Here is a 24,923-nt window from a genome sequence, read left to right as displayed (position 1 = left end):
CAAAGCTATGAATCAGAACTTCATTGCAGATGGTAGGCAAGAAAGTTATTATCTATGAGGTGTCTGAGAAAGTTTATACACAACATTGCATATAATCCAAAGAGCACTACACAAAGTAGGAGCTGGAACACAGTAAATTTGACTTCATTAGAGAGAACAAAATGTTTGGAAGCTCACTGTTTTCTTTGACTGTAGACCTCATGGAATTGATGAATCACATGGAAATTGCTGGGCAGAATAGATTGTCCTGCAAAATTTTTCTAAAGAGACTGTCTTCTGAATGTATAACAAGCCCTTATGAGAACAGAAAGGCATAGAGAAGATTCAGACTCTGCTCTTGTTTCTGGAGTTGCTTAATAGTAGAACACATACTGTTAGTAGCTCTGCATTTTTTATATCCACTCGTGAAAAATTCTCAGCTATGTATTTGATGTGACAATTTGAGCTAATCTAAGGATAGAATTTCTACAAAAAGAAGAGCAGGAAAACTGCTTTATAGCTATCACATACTCACCTTTCCCATTGTGTTCAAGTATTTGGATGACAGATGTAACTCTGAACTTGTGAGATGATTTCTTCCCTGCCATAGCTAAAACAGTTTTGTAAAATTTTATAAAAATCTCTCAAGTTAAATACACTTGAACAAATATTATATTGGAATCTGCTGTCTTACCACCAGAAATATAATTGTTTCCAGTACTGAATGTTTTTCACCAAGAGAGTCCGTAACTGGATTTCATGACAGTTAGCCTATGACTTCAGATCTTATTCAACATGACTGTTGAATGAAGAGATTGTTATATAAATTAGCTCATCTACCTTATCAGTCAACAAGGTGCAATCATCACTGTTTATTACTGGAATACAGCCACTAGACAATGGGCTAAAGGTCATAAATTCCTTTTATGAATTCTTTTCATGCTCACCATGCTTTTCAGTTTGTAACCACATTTTCTGGGCTGTATCCACCACTTCTCTTGCCTGATACTCGATTTAGTTTGGCATCCACTGCTGTAGCTGTTGTAGGCAGCTTTCTTTAAAATTGATTACACGTCCTGCTAACTTGTTTGGTGAAAGATGCCTCTCACTCCATAGTCATGCAATTTCATTATACTTCTTGTCAAAGTAATCTTGAACTTTGCCAATATTTTGGCCCCAGAATCCTGCTGGTTAATGAGAATTAGGTATCCTTAAAATTTACTGCCATTTCTGTATTTCCAAAACACCAGTATCACTGCTGAGCTGTTCTCCCACTACTGAATAGAGCTGTTTCTTCACTTTCAAATGTCTTTCAAATGCACTGCACATAGGTTGAAGCTTATTATGTTTAGCAGGCATTTTCAATTAGAAGAAAAAATTACATAGCTGTTAGCTCAAATATTGAGATACATACCTTAAGCAATTCCATTGAAATCAATAAAACTGCTACAGCACAGAATGGAAAGCAGTAATGCTTTATTTATTAAATGTCTTGGCATTCCATTTATGTACAGTAATCCAGAGTTAAAGGGGATCAGGAAAACAGAAGTAACACGACTTTAAGTAGTTCCTACACAGCTCCAATTATCTGAGAAAACCACACTAGATCCTACTCATTGCAAGAGAGTCATTAATTTTAAAAACATGTATTATTATGCATACTCTCTGGAGTATGCAGGCCTCTTGGGTTTGGCTTGTTCTTCCCATCCTTGGTGTGGAGCAACGCTTCAAAGGTTCAGAGCCCGAACGGGCCAGGAAGTTTCAGCAGGTTCTCAGCTTCTGGAGCAGGAAATACTGTGTATGACTCAGTAACAGCAAGAAAATACAATAATCTTATACTTGTTATCAGCACATTATGTAAAACTTAGGGGTGGGGTGGAAGACTCGGACACCAACATTTTTATTTCAGCTATACATTCTCCCTTATTTCCTTCTATTTTGTTCTAATCTCCGACTTTTTGTTTTCTGTATTTTCATCTCTTTCTGTTCAAAAGTGAATAGGGCTTTCTTTTTTTAAAAAAAATCCATATAATAAGTGTGTCAGGTATCACACTCCTAAAAAAAGTTGTTTCAAATTTGCACATTCCAGTATATCTGTTGTAGATGAAGCAGTTTTGCAACCTGTCTCATTTTCTTGTTTCTGTGTCTCTGATCATTCTGAAAACAAATATAGCATTACTGAACTTTGCAGTAAAATCCTCAACATCTGCAGAAAAATCAAGTCTGCGCAGTTCTCTTCTCTTCAGCCCAGCTGACAAAAGAAACAAAAGAAAATGCCCCAGAGAAGAAGCTTGCTAACGTCAACAAGGGTAAAGGGATCATTAGCGTTTGAGATGATAGGTTACCACATGGGAGGATGCAGTGATCCGGTGTGGAACTTATTTACGTCAAGGGAATCATTTCAATCCCTCTGAAGAAACCCTACTGTAACTACAACATGCGTACATTCATATTACAGATGTATTTTATTTATTTTACCCTGGGGATTGAAAACAGAGAAATTGAGAAAATGTTCAGATTAATCTGGATAACACTGAAGAAGATGACAGACAACAGAATAAAATTTACAAATCAGGCCTCTCTGGTTTTAGGACATTTCAGCTGATCTGCTTGAAATCATAATCAAGCCCTCAGTGGACATGTGTTGAGTGTCACAGAACAACAATATGCAGATAATTCAGGATTTTGGAGTCTTTGAAAAACAGCATGTTAAACTAACATGGTAAGTTGATAGGAACTGAGAAGATTGAACCATTTACTAATTCTCTTATCAATACTATTACTGGGAGTAAAACATTTTGTTTGCAAAAGGAAACTGTTAGAACAAAAAATAATTACAACTTCAGTGAGTATAAATGAACCACATATGCAACTGCAAAATTACAGACAGCTCTCTACGAAAGGTAACGACAGTAGCATCTGAATTTCTATACTAGACAGTTTTACTATAAAAAGACTTATAATAACAGATAATGATAATCCAGTGTAGTTCTGCAAGGACTCAAAGAAAAAGGCATCTTTTTGGCTGTGGTACAAAGAAAAGTCCAAAACTGGCATTGCTATGTTCAGTATCTTTATCAGCCATGTTTATATCAGCTTTTTAACAAATGCAATGCTCCCTAGGAGCAGGTACTGTATTAAAGATACTAGGCCAGATTTAGAGAAGTATTTAGACAGATATACATGCAGTAGAACATATACACAGATGTATACTACCCTAAACAAGTCAGGCACTCAATTCTTTGAAATGAAAGGAAATTAAATACTCCAACTATGAGTACACAAGATCATTTACCACAGCTCAAGTGACAGTGACAATTCACTAAACTGGAGGAACTCTGCCACATGTGACCCTACAGCACGACCTTAAGGCTCTGCACTGTGTAATGAATCTCTGGTTTAATGCCTGAAATCACTGATGAAGGTTACAGTATTGGACAGCGAGCTTACCAAAAAGCAACATAAAAATGTGCTACACACCAACTGCTCTGGCTGAAAACAAGAACACTCCAAGCACAAGAGTTTATATATGCCTTGGTACAGTTCCCTACAAACCTCAGAGAGGACACACTGCAGCAACCAACACCTGACAGGACAGCACCAGAATGTATCGTGAAGTTATAGCACCTAATACTGGGTACACACAGCAAGAATGACGTTCATTAAATACACTGGCACCCCAGCATCTAACCTACTCAATCTGTTTACCCACAACAATTTGGGAAGAGGTTCTACAAAAACCGATGGGTGAAACCCAACCCTCCATGGCCTGACGATTTCCTCACTTCTGAGTAACACTCATCAGCACTTGCTCACACTTCAGTACTTCAGCTAATCTACTGCACAGCAATCAACTTCAAGCACAGCCACCTGGACACAGGCTCAAAACAGAGGATTCGCTGCACTGTAGGACACAGGCCACTGCTCCCTGGTCCCCACTGAAAACTGCCACCAGAGGCACAGGAGATAAATCAGTAGCTCTGCAGTCAGGACCATAAGACAGACCTGGTTTAGAAAGCATCACATTTTTTAGAGTTTGTGAGGCAAAAAATGCTCAGAGACAACTCCAGAAAAGAGAATCCATTGACAGTTTGAGACGATACTCTGCTTGTAGCCCACCTGACAGAGAGAAAACAACAAGAGGGTGGGGGGAAGGAAGAAATGGAAAAACATCCAAAAGAAAGCTGCAAACACAGATGAGCAAGCTTAGATGAATGAAGAACTGTGTGTGTTCATGTAATAAAAAAGCACAGGGAAAGTAATTTTGTAACTAATGAAATCCAATGCAGATGGCAAATTAATTGAAATATGAGTAAGAACTCAGGAAACATATAAAGAAATAAGCTGGGAAACTAATAAACTGTATCTAACACAGCAGTAACAGAGAGTGGAAGACCGGTGGAAGAAAGGGAACCAGAGCCAACTGGACCTCTTCAGCATGGTTGAAGTTACCACCTGCTGGGATAAGGAGCTTTATCTCTCTCCCAAATTGTCAATCCACAAGAACTACTAATGATCACACACTGAGAGTAGGCAACCAAGTGAGAAATCTATTCCTGCAAGTATGAAAAGGGTAATTCATAATCCAAATCCCTGCTCCCCATGCTTTCGAAAGAGTTTTGCGACAGTCATGATTGAGGAACCTCCTATTTGTCAGTTACAACTTCATTCCTCCCAACTTCTTCAGCTCTACTCCACAGTTCTTGTCAACACCAAAATGACTTTCTTGCACAGGCAAGCACCACACAACTCACTGGAACAGGAATTTGGAAAAACATCCCCGTGATGCAACTGATCCTACAGACACTTTCTTTATCTTTAATCTGCATCTAAGATTCCTAAAGAACACCAGAGTTGCTTCGGTTAACCTGCTAGTGTCTCATATCCATGAAAGCACCTTTATGGATCATCTGGATCTGAGTTCCACATTCAGTAAAAGGTTAGAAGCATTAATTCATTAAAGAACTATTAGGCACTTGACCATTTCTAGACATCAGGCCATTTGTTTTGACATTGAATTACAGGACTGAGACTGAGTTGCAAAACAGTTCACCAGAGAAGAGCCTAGTAACTACAGAAGAAGCAGCTCAAAAGAAACAACAACTACATAAACCAGAATTGAAAATAGGAAATAAGAGACAAAAGAAAAGAGCTTCTAGACAGCATGTCAGAAAGAAGACAGAGATAAAGGTCTTGAGATAGATGAGTAAGAATCTCAGACATCAGATGCTACTGGTTATGATCTGCTTTACTCACCTATCTAGGATTACTTTATTTTCTGCCATAATAGTAAGAAAAAAAAAAGATTTTACTAATAAAATGTAATACTATATTTTACTGATCAAATAACCCAATTGCATCAAAAATAAAAAGAAAATAATACACATACAGAAGGTAGGATTTGAGCAAAAATATGTTCTCTGGTTTACAATACTGTTCACCATCAACTATTAAGGAAAAAAGGCACTTTAAATCTGAAGCTTTAAAAATCCAGCTGTCAGAAAGTCAATTGCTTCAATGTACTATGCCACTTTCCATAAAGTGAACAGATGGCATTATTAAAATTCTAGTAGAATGAAGTATTTATAAGTTCATTAGAAAACACTAACTATAGAAAAAGACAGCAATATTGCAAATAAAGCTGCAGGATTCAAAATAGCATAAAAGTACAAATAATAATTATAAAAATCCAATTTATGAGTTAGTACATAAAAACAGTAATGCTTAATGAAACAAAAAGCATGCAAGAAATACCTGAAAAAAAATCTACAAAACAGTCATTTCTTTTCAAGGGTTACTTCCAAGTCACTCTATGTATGCAAGCTTGAACTCTATGGACAGGATTTTGAAGTTAGATAGTTTATCAGACAATCCAGAGGGAAAAAGGTATGTCTGTTGGTTTCTTTAAATTACTTTCCTTCAAATATGCAAGTAAAATAAATACAATGGAGTAACAACTATGAAATTACTCTAAAAATAATCCCTAAAGAAATGTCAATCTTATTCTCTGGTGTGATGTTCCCAGAAAAATAAAGATCAGCCAAATGTGGCTAGCATGCAAGTGTCAGTGCTTTTAAATGTTGTGCCAGATAGGCTTATTTAACACCAAAATGTTTTATTTGCTATTCTCTTCACCATCTTGAATTATTATCCAACATAGGAGTCACTTAGGAATCATATGACTTCTAATTACTCATCCTACTTTGTATTGCCTTTCTTCCAGCCACAGTAATCTTGACTCAGTAAATGGTATTACTATTGTAATTTTTTTGAAAAGACACAAATTCTTGTCACCTACAAAATGTGACAAAATGGGTTCATACAAAAGAGAGCGAGATAGCACTCTGAAAAACTCAGCTTTCATTCCAAACTAATATATATCTAGTTCCCATTATGTGCTGATTTATTCAGATGTACATCATTTCTTTCTCTGCAATTTTTATTAGTACAGTCTGTAGTCTAGCAAGGTTCTCCTCCTTTAAGCACTCTGTCTACCCTGAGCATACCATTCAGTCTACCACATCATTCTTGGAAAGGTACTGATTCTCAGTGGGCTCTATTTGATTTAAAAATGTGTATTTTTTCCCAAACTTTAAAGAATAGAATGGCATTTTTGCTTCCTTCTGAAGACTCTATTATCTAAAACTTATCCAATGGATGCAATTGATGCAATCTACCCAATTAGACTATTTGAAACTATGATTTTTCCTGAAAAGCTGAACCTCTCTAGTGAGAAATTCCAGGGTGTAGGTCCCACAGCAGCCAAAATCAATTTAAGCCTGAGCTGCCACAGCTGTGCTTTCCCCACCATCTCCTCATTGCATGTTCGACCTTTCTATCTTTGGCCAACACTAGCATTGGTGCAACCACGGAGGGCACGGGAATGGATCAGGGAGCCAGCACAGCCACAGTCTGGCCACTTTTTTCATATGACGTGTTTTCAGCTGCAGTAGCTCAGTGAACTCGTTTACTCTGCAATTATACAGGTATGAAGACCAATGCAAGGGGAAGGATGGAAATACACACCAAGGGGTGCAAGCTGAGAGCAGGCAGCACAGGCTCAGATCAACCACAGAGATGTTTTTGGAAATCAAGAGTTGGCTATGAATACTACTTGAACAGACAGAGCTCATTGGCATTTTGGTTTCTTCATGTTTGGGCTATTCAAGTCAATCTGGATTCTAGGGAAAGAGCCTGAGATTCTGAAGACAGCTGAAGAGGCATTAAAAGCTGTCTTTACTAAGATGTCTTGGGAATAGCGGGGTATAGCATCTCCTTCAAATTTAGTAAGTTCATATTTAATAAAAGAAGATACAGTTATGGCTACCCTCAGACAGGAGATAAACAGATACCTCCTGTTTGGTGAAATTTAGCAGTTGTAGCAGTCTAGGTTTAACGGATTCTTCCACTCAGAACGTACGATCATCTACATCATCATTCATTTCTATTTAATAATTCCCTCTAGAACATTACTAGAAAGAATAAGAAGCTTTAGTATCTTTTAGGTGTAGAGTATATAGAGAAAGACTTGTATAACAATTCACCTTTTTAAAAAAATAAACATTTTACATAATGTTTGTCCAAGACAAACACAGCAAAGTCATATCACCAAGCAGCTTCTGTTGGCCCATCCTACATTTAAATGATTTTGCACTGATATTTTAGATTAGAAGAGCTTAGGAAGTCAAAAGAGGGAAGGAATTTAGATCTAGGATTATTAACTTCTTAGTTTTGAATTACTTGTACAAACCTGAAAAAGATAACAAACATGGAGAGAAACTTGCTTTGATAGCACAAAGACAGATTCCTTAACTTTGCTCTGAAAGATGTCTATGATTTTAATGACTTATTTACACTATTACACTATTTTGTTACTTTTACTTCTTTCTTTTTCCATAATACAACATAAAGGTTGTATTCTGGTTATAGACTATAATTTTTTTAAGACTCTTTAGGAATTAAGTAGTCTGTTACACTTCATCTTTGGCTTGGGAAAAATCTGACCTATGCGAGTAGAAGAAATGTATTCCTGTGAATATTCAATACAAAAAATTACTGTAAAATAAAAAGCTATAGATGAATACTGTAATGAAGTGGATGCACCCTACTGTGCAGTAGGAAGAAGAAAATAATAGCTGGCTTTTCAGTAGAAAGATCTGGCAGGCAGCCATGTGATACAGACTGGGTTCTGTCCCCAAAGACATATTCATGTTGGCAACATATTGGAAGGTTGTTTAGAGTCTAAAGATTAAGAAGAATGATCTTCAATTTAATCTATCACCTAGTCAATGCTAGTCATAACCATATTGTACATAATTTAGTCCAAAGAAAACACAACACAACAAATAAAAAGAATGATTTCAATGATATCATTGTGTTCTGCTACTAAACATTTTGTAATCATCAAAACAACCAAAAAAGCCTTATTAAATACTTCACTTTCATACTGAAATATGATCAATCACAAGTAGTATCTTTTCTAAAGGTCATTTAGCCAAAGAATATTCTTTAATTTGAAATAGAGATTACCCTTAAACTTACAAAAAGAACATTTCAAAACATCAAACATTTTTGTTCTTTTGTTCATTTTCAGAAATATGTTTACAGTCTAACTGTGCTGATCAATTACTGCAAATGAACACAAAATCTCAAGTATATGACTGCAGGCCTAAGAAACTGCATTCTTTCAGAAACTCTAGGTATTCTGTTTAAGGCAACAGCTAATATTAGCACAAATAATACACTTATTTGAATTGCATATAGAAAAAGGTTGTATTCTGAAAATAAAATGTCTTCCTTAAGCCCAAAGAAACTCAGTCTCTGCATCATGCACAGAAAGTGAGAAACAACAGATAGTTTTAGCGGGTATGGTTTATAGCATGGTATAGCATACAATATATGGTATAGAATATACAACATCTGCTAAACCTACACACAGACAAGGAACTGGAATCACTTTCAGCCAAAAGAAAAGAAAAAGAAAAAGAAATCAGGATTCATGGATATAGTGCTGACCCAAAGCTGAACTTCTTAGACATCTTTTCGTATGTCTTATGTTAGAATGTCCTAATAAGTGTTAACAGTTGAAATGGATCAGTGTCTGAGCCCAAAATTACAAATAATTTATGCAAGCCACTCCTCCTTCTCCTAGCCCAAGTGTATCTACTCCCTCTTTTTTCTGTCCCTTTCTATTAGTCCTACGCTACCCCAAAAGACTCAGCTTTGGGTAAATCAAAGATTCCTTAAAGAAACCACTTCATAAAACCACTTGATACTCTTACCTTTACTTACCACTAGGAACAGCATGCAAGCTGTTCTCTAAGTTTTCTCTACTAACAGGGCAGCTCAGTTTGTTAAAACACTCAAATGTCTTTGAAACATCAGCCTGTTCACAACACTACAGAGCAGTAATTTTTCTACTCAGTAACGGATAGTTTAGAAGATTCTGAACCTCTAGACTTAGCATGTATTGAAGGTAAGGATTTACAACCAAGTTTGGAGGATTCTTCATTTCAGTAAGACAGACAGCAGTAGATGCTTAGGTATTGCCAATTTCCTGAACAAAACTATTCTTCATATGCAGTATCCTTTTAGCCAAAGTTACAGAGGTCTCATCTTCAGATGTGCTTTAGGAGCAAAACAACAAAGTCTTTGTATCATCAGTTCGATGAAAAACATCACTTTGTTTTCCTGCAGCATTTCTATTTGCTGTAAGAAATTCCACATTTTTCTCTGGAAAAGTTAGTTCTACTTTTGCATAAACCTAGGCTTTCCTAGTAGAATTTATGAACTGGACTGGAGCTGTGGGATTTCTTTCAGTCTACATGGATGTCAGTATTTGGAACAGAACATACGTTTTGTGCAAACACTAAAAAGAAAATTTTTAAGATTCAAGATGCCAAACGAAAGAACACTTAATTACATATGATCTCTCTTACAACAAATCAGACGTATTTTCAAAACAGAGGTTGACAGGAAAATAAGATTACTGGAAGGTCAGAGCTGAAATTCAGTGTTGTTCTCCAGTTTCTGATCTGTTTCCTTGAAGGAAACGCAAGAGTTACAAATATCGTTTTCACTGAATCTTACTCCAGGTTTTGATCCTGGAGATGATCTACAAACATTTTCAAAAACAAAGCACTGTCTGAGTCAGGCAAAAACCCCAAAGCTCTGTGGGGCACTGGCACAACGAAGAGACTTCTGCCCTCTCTTTACTTGATTCTCCTTATGGAAATGTGTCCTTGTCACTTCCCACAGCAGTGGTTTTCCTTATCCCTCTGAGAACTACAGATGATGCCTCAAGGACAGGAAGCAGTAACAACAGGAGTCCTTATTAAAGATTCTGAGATTAAAGTTTCTAAGAGGTAAAAGTGGAGCCAGAACTCAAAGGCTATTAAAGAAAGCTTGCCATGAATCAGAAGGCCCCTGACTGCCTGGATCTGAGACAAAGCTCATCTAACTGCTGTGCAAAAAAGGGCTTCAGATAATGTCTCTTATCTTCTGCACCCTTTAAGAAAACCCACCTTCAGATTGAGCATTGATAGTCATATATCAAACCATGTCTGAGTGATTTGGACATATCAGAAGAGAACCACCTTAAAAACCCAGGGAATTTGTTCCATCATTGTGATACATAAAAAGAGGTGAAATATGCCCATATGAAAACCTACTAAGACTGGGAAGTGGTGAAAGGAAATTAAGGAACACTGGACTTCATTCTGCTTATGGTGTCAAAGGGCAACTAAGGTACAAATATGACAAGTTGATGCTACTAGCTGAAAAGCAGGTATACACATAAAAATGATTTTCTCTGAGTGAGTTTGTAAACAGTTTGCAGAAGAGAGAGAGACAAAAGCTGAACCAAGAAACTCTGAGTTGAGAAAGCTTCCAGAGTAAACACTGTATTATTTTAAATGAGCTGTTCCTTTATATTTTAAGATGCATCACAAAAGTACAGAGGAGCAAGTATAATGACACAATCAGCAACATACATTTATTCAAGATTTTGTGCACACACTTATTAAGAATGAAGAACAGCTAAGTACCTTTTTATCCTTTAAGTACAGATTCATAAGTTTCTTCAAATTTTTTAAAAATCACTTGATTTCTGCCCCCATATCAGAAGGGCCAATCTTGGCAACATGTCAATGAATCTCTCTATGAGGAAACATACAGTTGTAGTACATATTCCAAAAGTCAAGTTTATCTTTGCTCTAACCTTAAGGACTTAATTGTGGAATATAAAATTGCCATCATGGGCCACTGGTCCCTTCATCAGTCCCTTCAGCTCTGAAAATGGCTAGTAAAAGATGCTATAGAAGACTATGTCAGAAGACAGTATTTCTGACATTTAATACATTTCCAGTACTGTGTCATCTATTTTCAATGGAAAATGTCAAACATTTTAAAGAGACTAAACTGTTTTGCTAGACGTGGTCAAACTGTGTTGATTCATAATTTCACAATTGCTATTTATAAGTGCAACTATGCATTTTGATGGAAAAAGTGTAATTTGAAAAAAGGCTTGTAAGAGGTTTTTGCTAGATTATATGCTACCATTTTCATTGCACTTGGTGTACACAGTTGGCTGCTACAGTGAGTGCTCTGAACATTCAAATACATCAGATTTACTGTCATTTATGACTATTCATAAGCAAAGCTTTTTGAGGAAGACAAGCATGTTGGCAAAGGGGAGGATAACTTATCATTCTATAAAGATGTTTTTGGCTGCAGAGCAGTTGGAAAGTACAATCCGATAATAGTGCATGCCTGTAAAAATATACTACCACCTGTAGAACTTTTTTCTTTTCTTTTTTTTTTTTTAAGAAAAGTAACAGACAATAAGGAAAGTGCAGTTTATTCCTAGTGCACATTTACAGGCTATTTACATGATATATCATGGAATACATTCATGATGAGTCAGAAAGTGTCACAGTGATGTGGTTTCTTTGGTGATTCAAGACAAAAATAACATATTCTGTGTAATTTAAAGATTTCAAGTGAAGTAACCTTCTCCTGTCCTGAACAGGAATTCACTGTGTGGGTCACGACAACTCTAATCAAAAAATGTGGGTCACTGTGTAGTTACAAGCTTTAACAGTTGTTTTGATAAATCTCCACAAATGTTCTGCAGTAAATCTAAAATCACTTCCCTGCAAGTCTCCAAAGAAAAAAAAGAAAAAGCAGCTCTCATATTACTATAGGAACACATGGTGTTCTACGTGAAAATATTTCACGTGAAAATATTTCAGTGTTTACAATGAACCCATTTGAACTGAATTTATGTAACCATATAGTCAAACTATGCCCCTTTCCCCCCTCAATCACCCAAACCTAGTGCTTACTGACAAACCAATTACTATAAAGCCTTCAAGAACTTGTACACATTCCTTCTCACACACCTATTACTGATTTGTGTCTTATTTTCCTAACCTTTGTTCCCTATCAACTCAACCACCTCCTTCCTTTTCATTCCACATACTTATTTCATGGCAAATCAAACAAAACTGTAGCATTTTGGCATGAAGACCATGCATCTTGTAAAACAGCTCACTTTATTATCCAAACAACTAAGTAAGCACATAAAACATTCTACCTTTGCAGTATAAAAGTCATTCTATTGCTCTATGTTACTCAGCATTTTCAACTGGATAAAGATAAGTCAGTTCTCTACTTTCGCAAACAAAGTAAGATTCACAAACTTCACTTCTAAATATCTCTGCATAATGCAGTTTGGAAGGAAGAATAAAACTGTTTTGCTCAATACCACAGCTAAGCAATATGATCCTGGCTAATGAATTTTTTCTAGAGGTCATGAAAGATGCCTTAATGTTATAATTGAATGGCCACTGGCAGCTTATCTAGAAAGATCAAAAAACAGAGTGTTGTAATATAAAAGACAATTTATTTTTCAGTGTATTCCAGGTATACTGGAAATTAAAACCAGATGTAGAAAAATTAGCAGATAAAAATTAGTTTTGAGTAATCTTTGCCTCTGAAGTCAAGTTCACCTGGCACAAATCACATCTGCGAAGCTAAACTCTTCCCCTCTTTCCTCTGAAGCAGGGTGCTGCATCCTAACTACCTCTTAGGAGTAGTCCCAGGCAAGTGCTACTTCTCCAACCAAGCCCAAATATTGTTTTGGGAGAGTGCAAATTGGCATGGTCAAAACCATGCCAAGGCTGCAAACAGTTAACCAGGGACTAGCAGTGTTCAAGCCCAGTCTCCAGCCTTATTTCTCTGGCCTAGCCCGAATTAGTTAATACAGCTGAAAAAGAGATGCCAGGGAAAAAATCAGACATTAGCGCTTAGCAACAGATAGACAGTTCAGCCAAACAGAACCAAATAGGAAACATCATTAGTCACTGTGGAAATTTGTGGTGAATTTGAACTTCAGACACTCTGTACAGGTACTATCACCTTCTCAAGATGCATAGAAGAGGAAAGATGATCAGCTGTACAGAATTCTGTAATCTCCAGTTAGGAAAAGGTCAGAAAAATAAGCAAGAAAGGGAGTGTTTTTTTTAAAAAAAACTTAGATCTTTTAGTTGATACAACAAGCTAACAGGCTGTTAGAACACCCAAGGGGGGCAATGAAGTAATTGAGCAGGATGTGAGGACTGCAGGAACCACTTTGCCAGTGGAGAATATGCATGGATAAAGGCACTATGAGTTTAATCTTATTCAGTTAGACAATCACACTATTCATCCATTTTCCCAGATAATTTATGATTATAAAAATCCCTCTCAGACTACTGATAACTTTCTCCATTGCCCAGGCATTCATACTCCTTGTTTCCTATTTTTAGCAACTTGGTAATCCACAGGAGGACTGCTTCTCCAACACTTTAATCTTTGACTATCTTTGGAGAAAGATCTTCTCACAGCATTTTTTTTTTAATATTTTGAAACGAGTACACAGTTTGAACCAAATAACTTCCATTCATATGCTTTAATGCCTTGTTTATCCCAAAGTTTTCTACATTAACACTTGTACATAGGGATTAAAAAGTTACTTTCCTCATAAAAGTTAATGACTATGCTTTTATTTATTGCTTTCTTAGCTTACAAACCATGGGAATGTTCATACTCCATTTTAATGCAGGTAGAACAGGTTAGCTTACATCACAACAAATCACTATGAGTAAAAAAAATGTCAGCTACATGAGAATACAGTCCCCACCCATATGATCAAAATAGAGCTTCTCTATCAGTGAGAGATTGTTTTTGCTTGCTTTGTTTTCACTCTAAAGCCAAAAAAGATCCTGTATAAAAGAAGGAAACATTCTGAAAACAAAGTAGTAGGGCGAGACTATGCTATGGAGTACTGTCCTGAACAGGAAGAAAATGGTTTTATATTGCATTCAGTATCAATGAACCCATTATTGGTATTTTTGCTACTCTTCCCACATTTTATAAAAGTTACTGATAAAATAAAAAGGTTCAAAAAGTAAACTGAAATGATGAGAAATCTGGGAAACCTTCTTCTCAGTAAGATGCTAAAAGAAGCTCCATGCCCTAATTCACCTGAAAAATTGAGACATAATAAGATCACAGTCTATACGGTTTCTAATATAGCTAGCAGATATAGGCAGAAAAATGATACAGCGAAGCAAAGTTTATAAGAGAAGCAATATTTTTGAGTGGACAAAAAAATGAATCATTTTCTGGCATAAAACCTCTTATTGAAGTCTGACATAGACACAAAAAACATCAGGTTAAGTACAATGCTGAGAATAATTTCTCTGGATATAATCTGATTAACATAATTAGATAGTTCAGAGAGAACTCAGACCAAGCAAGTGACATCTGCTTCCTAAACCCAAGCATTTCATCACTAGAGGATTTATCCTCTGGCAAGCCTACGACCTTTCAAACAATTCTAAGTATGCAGGAGATGTCCAGAAACAGATCTAACAAAGAATGAAATCAGTAACTGCTTCATCATCACGACATATACTGAACAAAAAGCCATGATCATCACTCAAGACCTCAGTACTACCCAAGACAACACTGCCCAAGATTTCTACACTATTAACCTATTCACTCAGTTTCTGACCTCTCTGATCTACATATCCTTTCCACTACCTTTTCTCTCCCCTAAAACAAAATGACAACGCAATAGAGAATCAGAGAAACTTTTTCTTTCCACTAATTCCATCTCAGTATTTTCACAACTAAGATGAATCACTTCTAACCTGCCTCTCTCGATCAACTCAAAGAAAACAATACAAAAAAAACCACTGAACTAAGAACAGGAAAGAAGACTTACTGATAAAATTATTTTTAAAAGTAACGGTAGCGCTCTCTAAAAACAGTCTTCTTGAGAATCAGCTCCAAAACTACTCTGTGTCTGTGATGGATTATGACATTTTCATCATCTGAACTAAAACTGCATTCCCACAGAGTAGTGCCACAGTTTCAAAAACTGCCATTGCTTCATCTGTCTACCTATGAAATACTGATATGCCAAGATAAACTTTCTAGAGACTATGATCAACATGAAAAATGGCAACTGGTGAGCTACTACATACATACGGTTGATCTGCAGGTTTTTACTTCCACAGAAGTAGGAACTACACAAAATACAGCACGTAGTCAAGCCTTAAGATGTTACTGTAACTCTTCTGAGAAAAACATTCATAATATCCATCTTACAAAGCTAAAGACAATTTCTATCAAGCTGGATAGTCTCAGGAAAATAGTGCCTTTGAGCACAGGAACAGCAGACCACTACACCATCTAGCCCAATATCTATCTCCAAATACTGACCATTAGCAGACACTACGGGGCAAGGAAAAACAGGAAAAATAATTATGCCACCTCTATTGAGGGGAAGGGGACTGGAGGATTCATCCTTAAATATGAAACGAAATAGTTTATTTAGATGAAAATATTTCAATTAATGCATCAAAATGTGTAACAGTAGGCTTTGGTAATAAGAAGCACTAAGAGCTACTACTCTAGTGTCAGTGTGGCAAGCAACATACTATCCAAATCACTCCCACATTCGCTCTTCCATTTTAGTAAGCATTCATACTTGCTTGGTTATCACAGTAACATAAGCACAGCAGGGCTGCATCAGGATGAAACAGAATGCTTGCAGCATCAATGAAATATTAAGATAGACTATAAATCAAGGAGATCATTAAACATGCTGCCATGTCATTTCCTTCTGCCTAGGTTGGAAAGATGTCAGAATCACAGCAAGGTGTGGAGCATTACCACTAGAGTCACACTGCCCAGCTTCTGAATATCCTTCTACTTTATTTGGGAAGTGTTGCATTATGCTACAGAACAATAATTTATTAGTTAGTGTGGAATTGCACTGCTTTCAAAAATTAATAAATACAACATAGGCTCTATCTTCCCACTTTGAATTCTGAGAGCAAGCTGACATATTTTTAGCATACATACATTCTTCCTGCTAACATTCTCCTCCTATGCTGGATCACAGTTTTGTTTTGTTTCGTTTTCCATAATGCAGCTTAGGACAATTTATCTTCTAGTACCAGCCTTAAAGGATTAGCACACAAGTTCTCACTCTGTATAGAAGAGTCTCAGAGTCTTTTACCACAGATACCATTCCTTCAGCGCCTTCTCTAGTACAGGAAAACGGGTATGTCTAGAGACTACAGAAAGTGTCAGGTTTAAATGAACTAGCTCAGCCACCAGAACTGAAACTTGCAGCTTGGCACAGACTATACAACAAGAAGAAGGTTTAACTAACCCACACAGAGCTCTGTTCTCTCTATTCTCAATTAGCTCACTAAAAGCTTTCAAAGGTATCACTGAAGTATAGCATGGTCTCTTAGGTAGAGCCAAAGGAACGTGTGGGTGAGAGTTTTTCTGCAGACATCTTTTCTCCAGAAGCCTACTAAATCTTCTACCAAATGGGAGCTACAGTAATTTTCAAGATTATTAAAATGAATTTATCCAGGTGTAACGATGCCTCCAGTCTTTCGCCAAATTGAAAGCTATACAATGCATCAAATCTGAGTGCAATCTTTGCCCACTTTTAGGGCAAAGGAAAAGGAAAGGAGAAGTAAAAGAGTAAACAACTAAATGGCTGACCTTAAAAAAAAAAAAAAAAAAAAAAAAAAAAAAAAAAAAAAAAAAAAAAAGCACTTAAGCATCAGGGCTTAATCTGAATTCTGAACAAACCATGCGGAGCTGTCATATTTGCTTCACAAGAAACAACACAAGAATGAAACATTCATGATAAAATCATACATTTAAATGACTCGGGAAGAATCATACTCTATAATGCAGTCATCCAGACCGCTTACAGTAATTACATACAAGTTGCAATGAGTACGCCCCGATTTATTGTGTAATGATATATAAAAAGAAAAAAAAGTGCACGTTCACAAATGCCCTTTAACTGAAGCAACCAAATACACTGATTAATTATCTGCAGCGTATTAGCAAAAGCATATCTGTTTAATAGCACTTAACACAGAGTTACAGGTGGGGGGGGAACAGAAAAACAGAAAAGGAAAAAAAAATCAGGGTTCTTAAATGAATATATGTAAAATTGTTTTAAAAGTCCCTGCATGTATCTGTTTAAACAATTCATGTAAGAAAACAGGGTTTCTAAAGTAGTATTCATTTGGCCATGTTAAATATTTTCTCTTCTTGCTTGAATATACAGCAGATTACAGTATGGTTTACAATTAAACATGAATGACACAATGAAATATGCCTATTACATGCCATTTACATTCTGTAAATGGAATATTAATAGAGTTGCAATACCTTGGACTCATCTTAAGATGATCAATTATACTGTTTTTCAAAGCAAGTATTGGTGTCACTTTGTCTTCTGTGTCTAGATGCAATTCCTACACTACTAGAGTCAGTCCACTCTAACTTCCCTGTCACAGAAAAGCATGACTACCTTTGTAGTCAGCCCTTTCAGCCATAAAACTTTGCTAAAATCCTTTTCCAGCTCCAATAGAGCAAGACAACAGTATCTAGGAAACTGAAGGAGCTCTTAGCTTGGGGAGTATGGAGTCCATCCCCACCAGCACCCTATAACCCTCAGAAAAACTTTCCCTTGCACTCTCTCCCTCCCTGTACTAATCACGTGTCACACATGCTAGCACTGACTTTGGCCCCACTGAACCCAGAGAAGGAAGCATACATGAGAACAGGAGGAACACAGTAGAAGTAGATTTTACCTACATTAGAGCCCTTGAGGAGTTGGAGGGGGAAGGGGAAATATCCACCACCTAAAAATCTTGAAGACCACCACTGAGGGAAGTGGTATCTTGGCTCTCGCAGAGCAAGAGGAAATACATGCAGTTCTCTATGCAGAAATTCTCTATGTCGTAAGAGTTTGTCCTTTCAGTCTATATGTACATGTCACAATAAAAACATGAAAGATAACTGTGAAAAATCAATATTATTAAGGTAAAAGGTATGCATCTGGCTTGCGATCAACGTGCACAGTCTTTCCCTATTGTTGTGGAAGTGAAGCTTTGAATAGTGTAATTAAGATTGAACTTTGTAAAAATTTTTGAGATAAATTTGTATCTAGCAGAACTTAAAACTTCTATTACCTTATGGCTCTTGCTACAGTCATCGGTTACCTTTGCTTGAATGATATGGAAGAGGACAAATGGAAGTCTTGTTTGTTATATGAGCACTCTAGCTAAGCATCCAGAAAAGAAAGGATCTTTGTCTGGTAGATAAACTTTCAAGTCCAATTAAAAAAATCTCCTTCTACCAAGACGTACTGCTAATGAATGTTCAAAGCATAGCTTAAAATGGCAACATACTGTATCTTGTTGGTTTAAGTTACACCAGTACCCCAAATTCGATGATATACACAAAGGCACTTTTTAGTGCTATTATGTTTGTATGAAGATGTTTTTCTGATCTATGAACTTCATAAAACATCCTGTAAGTCTGCAATACATTAAGTATGGACTAGATCTCAGAGTAGAAAGAGTCTTGCCTAAGTAAATCATGATCTCAACATTCAAAATTTAAAACTCATTTGTTAATTTATAATAAACAGCTGCTCAGAAATGCTGTGAGCAACAATAAAAAGCCTGGCTGTGTTTTTATTTATGCATGCATTTTATTAGTAGGGTCCAAAACTATTCAATGAATACCCAATATCAGCAGTGTTCTCTCCCTTTTCACTCAGCTTTTCTTCAGCATACAAAAGAACCCCCAAAACAACAACAAAAGAAGAACACACAACTATCCAACCCACAACCCCAGAAGCCTATAATCCCAGGTAGATTCACCATCATCCTGTCATGGGCCACTTTCAAAGTAATGTTTGTTGTACTAGATATAAATCTGATACATGTATCCCATGGTATTTTGGGATATAAAATGCTGTTATATCTTGGACATTGCCATATTTACTGACTTCCTCTCTTTTCAGTACTTTGGATTTTAGAAAAAAAGATCAATGTAAAGTAAGACTAACTCAGTGAATTTCAGTGACCGAAAAATTTTGGTTCATTTAAGCTCAAATCAGACATTCCAGTTTATGTTCATGCTAATGAAATTCAGACAAACTACTCTGGCTGCAGGCCCACTGACTTCTGGCTGAAGAGTACACACAGCTGGATGCCTGTAAATCGGGCAGGACAGAATTTCTGCATATAGGTTAATGACTATTCTGCGTCATCAACATATAAGAGTACTGACACTAAGCCAAAGATCTCAAAACAGCACACCCTGCCTGACTGGTAACCTTCTAATAAAAACAAAGCTTATTTTTCTGTCTGTATCACATGGCATCATGTGAAGATTAACAAAATAGACTGCACTAAAGCAAGAGCAATAGAGGAAAAATTAACTCTCTATCGATTTACCACTATTTATGCTTATAGCTACATGTTCATTTTAATCCATCATAGATCCATGCCAACACCCAAACAATCACTTCCATCTTCTCTTGCTTGTTCTCACTGCCACAATTAGGCTGGCAGAAGGATTTTGACAGATACAAAGTGAACTGGATAAATTATGCAGCAAGTTCCTTTTCTACAAAAATTGCATTGTGTCAAACTAAAATATTTTGTTATAGGTGTATGGGTGTGTGTATATATATATATATATGTATATATATTTAATTACAAACAGTAAGAACTTACCCTCCTGTCTGTTATTTTTCCTTTTTAGCCATTTTTCCACAGTTTCTGCACTTACACTTTCTGACACAAATTCATCCAGTACCTGGGGGTGGAGAGAAAGATAGGCCTTCACTTTCTCATCGGTTAAACCTGCAAAAGAGAATATTAATTAATTATACTATTGATATAATAATCCCCATATGAAATTATGCAGAGACCCTAGTGTTTATCAGTGTCCTATTGTTTAACATGCTGATTGAATATACGTCTGTTTAAACTCCTCAGACGGAATAGTATCCAATCAAAAAAAAGGAGATGTCATATAAGAAGCAGTAGAGATAAAACATATCCATGTAAGATATTGTGTACAGAAAGTCTCCTGTGGGACTCCACAACTTTTCTGGGAGAAGTGGACAGGAGGAATTTATGTTTTAAAACAAAAACAAAAAACGGGTAAGGAGCTTTGACAGGAAACAGAGGATGCAGAAGCAATGCCAAAAAAATAAAAATAAATAAAATAAAATAAGAGCCTCCAAAGTACCTGAAGCAAGAAAGGTCTCCACACGCATTTTTTCCTAAGTGACTTGAGGTTGCAACAAACAAGAAATAAAAAGCCACTTGCAATTTTTTTTTTCAGTGAAATCAGAACGCAGTTTAAACAAGTTAAAGAAGGAAACAACTAGCTGTGTGGGCTTAGGTTGTACATAACAGTAACAGAAAACAACTAACATGTATTTGCAATGTTAGAGGCTTCCGAAGAAAAATAGCCAGTATTTCAGTTTTTGCCATTCTAAACTTACTTATTTGCAAGATATGCAAAAGGATGCATCAGAGTGGGTGGGAGGAGATCAAAGAAAGTAAGCAGCAAATTCAGTATTCTCACTGCAAGCAGCAGCAAAAGTAACAAAAACTATTATATAACATCAAAATCAGGTGCAAATCTTAAAAATGATTTATATCATTTTAGAAACAGCGTATTCACACACCAGCTTCCATTATTTAGTAACTCAATTATCAAAAAAAAAAAAATTTTTTTTAAGGCCTTTACAATATTTGCAATAAGAAGAAAGCTCTAGTAAACACTGCAAATAATGAAGCAAAATTCAAGATCTCAAAACCCCGGTATAAACATAAATGAGTTCCTAATTTCATAAAATTACAAACTTAACGTATGGTTCAAAAATGCACCGAACCAAACCCACAAGCCTCAGGCACATTAAAGTATCCGTACGCAAGTTTTTCAATGGAGAATAGGAAACAAGTGCAACTGTCCTGAGGGAGTGCGAGTCACATTTTCAGAAAGGAAGCATACACTGAATGCTGAAGTGCTGATTAACTCCGAGGGCAGCAAGAGTAACAATTGCTGCAGTGATCCTAAATACTCCTTTGCTTCCAGTTGTGTGCATAAAAACCTAACAGTTTCAGTACAGCTGTAAACTCACCACAGAAAGCAGATCAGGAGTCAGCACTACAGAAACTTTCCCCCAAACAGCACTGGGCTCTTTTAGAGAACATTCATGCTATAAAATAACATAAATTCTCCTATTATGCTTAGCACAGTATCAGAATATGCTGAAAGCAAATACAGTTTATTTAAATGCTAGTATGAAATTGCAACCTTTAAGCTGTCTTACAAGTTTCAGTATGAAAACATTTGAGGTAGTAACACCAAAACACAAACCCAGGACTACTGCCTGCACAGCACTTGTCCTCCGCAGACTGCCCCAACTCACTCACTCGCCCACTATCGCCAGCTGCCCTCACCAGGCCTCACCAGTCCAAACCAGTTTTAAATACAGTCCTCTTAATGGAAGTAGGTTGCAGCTCCTGGCAGATATCAGCGTCTCCAATATCAACTTTCCCTCATTCAGGCTGAGATTTCCAGATCTCGATCATTTCAGTTACAGAACTAACTGAGCATCCTTCACTAATGAAAATCAGAAAAGGGTTCCCTCCCCCTTGCCAAAATCAGCAAGAGCAGGGGATGATCAAGTGGAAAAAACAACAAACACATCTACTTTGAATGTCTAGCCTTAGACAATAGTTTGTAAATGTAGATCACAATCCATCTATAAAGAAAGACACGTTCCACATGAATGAAAAATGTATTTCCTGCCAACACAGATTATTATCCCACATAGTGAAAATAGCCCACATAGACTAATATAGTCTTGTAATTTGCTAGACTAAGAAAAATATAGTATTCAGACATATTAAGTTTTTCTAACTAAACAGTAATAAAATTTGAAAAGAAAAGAATCATTCAAAGCGACTGTAAGGTTTTTGTAGATTCATCTGAGTTAAGCATCAGGAAGTCATCAAAATTTATCTGCTTTTTAAGTTTTGGATAAAAAATGTTTGATACAGATTTGTCACCAAGATTCCCTTTAGACTACAAAGGAAAAACAACCCATTTTTTTCTTCTACAAAAACTAGTTAACTGTCTACAAGGTTTGAGTTGTGTTTTAAATGAATATAACTTTCTTATATGTGCAGTCTATTTATTGACTTCAATTGAAGTATTTATTTGATTCAAACTTTTACAGGACATGTTCTTTGCAACACAGATGGCAAAAATCAGTAAATTGTCAATTTTGGAACTAAGACTTCAGTCTACATGTCACCAGTTTAATTTATGTCCCAGATATCCTGCAATTTCAGCCTGAAGGTGAAAGCTCTGCTTTAACCTAATATGGAAAAGTGATTCATTGAACTGATAAAAGAAATCTCAAGTTTTTGGATGAGAGTGAGAAGAACAGGATTTAAAAATACACTTGCAAAGTTAAAACAAATAATATAATATTCTACATAGAATGAAACAGATTTATCTATCCTCCTCATCTTTGGTCTACTTGATAGAAAAACACATATGACATCCAGACAAACACACATACACACACCAAATACACTATAATTCACAAAATATAGCCTTAATAAAATGTAACATAAATAGAATAAAAACGTAGTTCTTTAATATGAGCTCAAACATTTTGTGCTATGTTAAGGCAAAAGAGTGTTGTAAAGAAGCTTAACTATAAAGGTGTTATACAGCTGTGCATAAACAATTATTTCATGGCATTTATACAGCCCTCCACATTATGAATTTTTTTATATAAAGCCTGCAATGAAAGCGTATGTTAAATGATGAACAAAGTTGGTCTCTATTTCCAAGTTCTGAAAACTTGCAGTACGTACGTTTTCTATTTAAATAACACCTTCTTTTTCCAATTTTTATAGTCTTTTAATTCTGAAATATGCAAGAAAATGCATTTCAGAATTAAAAGGCAACAATTAACAACATTTGAATAAAAAGGAACATACTACTTATATCCAAACTCATGAACCAGAAGCTTTTCATGCCAATCAGGTACCATTTATAGAAATTACAAAAACAACTTCCCCCCTTCTCCAGGAACATTCCCCTCACCTCCCCCCCCCAACCTCCACACATACACAGGATAATGGTGGCTATCTCATTTTCTATTAATATTGTAAAGTAACGGTTAGTATGGTAAAGTATCTAGGACAACAAACTTTTCCACATATATCTGCATTAGAAGTAAATCTCCACTGCTCCTTTCTTCTCGCCTGTACCCAAAAAGCATAACAGATATTAAATTAACAATTTATTAGCCAGAAATGTAATTTCCTGCTCACTGGGAAGACCTCATCCACCAAACGCCAACCCCCTCTACACAACGGGAAGCCTCCCGCTGACTTCAGCGCTGCCAGGCTTTCTCCTGTTTTGTTAATCAGTTCTGGCAAGAGCACAAATACACGTATCAACATTACCTAACACGACAAAGGGGAGCAACTTATACACTCAGAAGTGCGTAACAGATTTAAACATCTTCTCACAAGTAGTCCAAAGAACAGGTCCCCTCATTTCTTCTCATATCTGGTGAGGTAGCAAAGATTCACAATCTTGTTTCCTTCAAGGCCCCAGTGCATTGCTCAGTATTTTTGCCAGAATGATTCTCCTTTCCTGGAAACAAACCTGCCCTCTGACAGAGCTGTGGTAGTATCGAGAGGGACTAGCACACTCAGGCGGGCTGAACTCTGGCCAACAGATTCGCATGCACCAGGCCAGCTAACACACACAGATTGGAATAACTTTCATTCTTCAGGGAATTAAAGAAAGAATCCCGTATTTTTGTCACCTGACCATTCATTCCATTTGTGCATCACCGTTTGCTTTCCTGATTCATATATATCCTGTCTAATTAAAAAATACACACAACCTTTCTTCCTCATATTATTTTTTTAGGGATAAACCTAGGTTTCAATGCTAGTATCTTTTTGGCACAACTTGCACTGCTACACGCACATTACCTATTTGTTCTGGATTTGGGATTAAATAATAAAAATTGTAATAAAAATATAATACAAAAGGATACATGCGTATCAGATAAGCACTTCCTTTTTTCATTTCCCTCAGAACAAACTGTAGGCAAAGCAAATGCTCTGACTGCCCTGAGTTTGTGCTAGGTCAGCAGCTCCCAGCTTCCTGCCCAGCACATTTGTTTGGGTTCCCTTTGTAGAGCTCAACTCCAAATGTTCACTTTGGTCATGCTATCTAGTTTATAAAGCTAACTCATATGCACGGAAAACATTAATCAAGGTTTGCTTCACTTTTGTTTTTTCCATTTCTTGGCTGCTGCTATCTTAACAGTAACTGGAAACACAACTTGTCTACGAATGACAGGTTTTATGCAAATGTTTCTCATTATTGTGCTTTATGTATCATTTAGAATAACTTGTTTTTATTAGAGCAGGATGATATAAAATTGGCAGAACTCCACAAAGCAGAAAGACCGCCCAAGAGGCAATGAATAAAAAATGAAT

General features: G+C 36.4%; 1 protein-coding gene across 1 annotated transcript in view; it reads right to left on the bottom strand.

Moving 5' to 3' along the window:
- The window catches only part of PDE10A (phosphodiesterase 10A), a 185,762-nt gene that overhangs the window by 79,580 nt on the left and 81,259 nt on the right, over nt 1–24,923 (bottom strand). The window contains exon 2 of the mRNA XM_062573701.1: nt 20,100–20,228. Within this exon, the coding sequence (XP_062429685.1) occupies nt 20,100–20,228 (129 nt within the window). The remainder of the gene's footprint in view (nt 1–20,099; nt 20,229–24,923) is intronic.

Source organism: Rhea pennata, chromosome 3, assembly GCF_028389875.1.
Source record: "Rhea pennata isolate bPtePen1 chromosome 3, bPtePen1.pri, whole genome shotgun sequence".
In the NCBI taxonomy this organism is placed as follows: domain Eukaryota; kingdom Metazoa; phylum Chordata; class Aves; order Rheiformes; family Rheidae; genus Rhea; species Rhea pennata.
The sequence above is the reverse complement of the archived record's forward strand: the minus strand, read 5'-3'. Positions and strand labels throughout refer to the sequence as shown.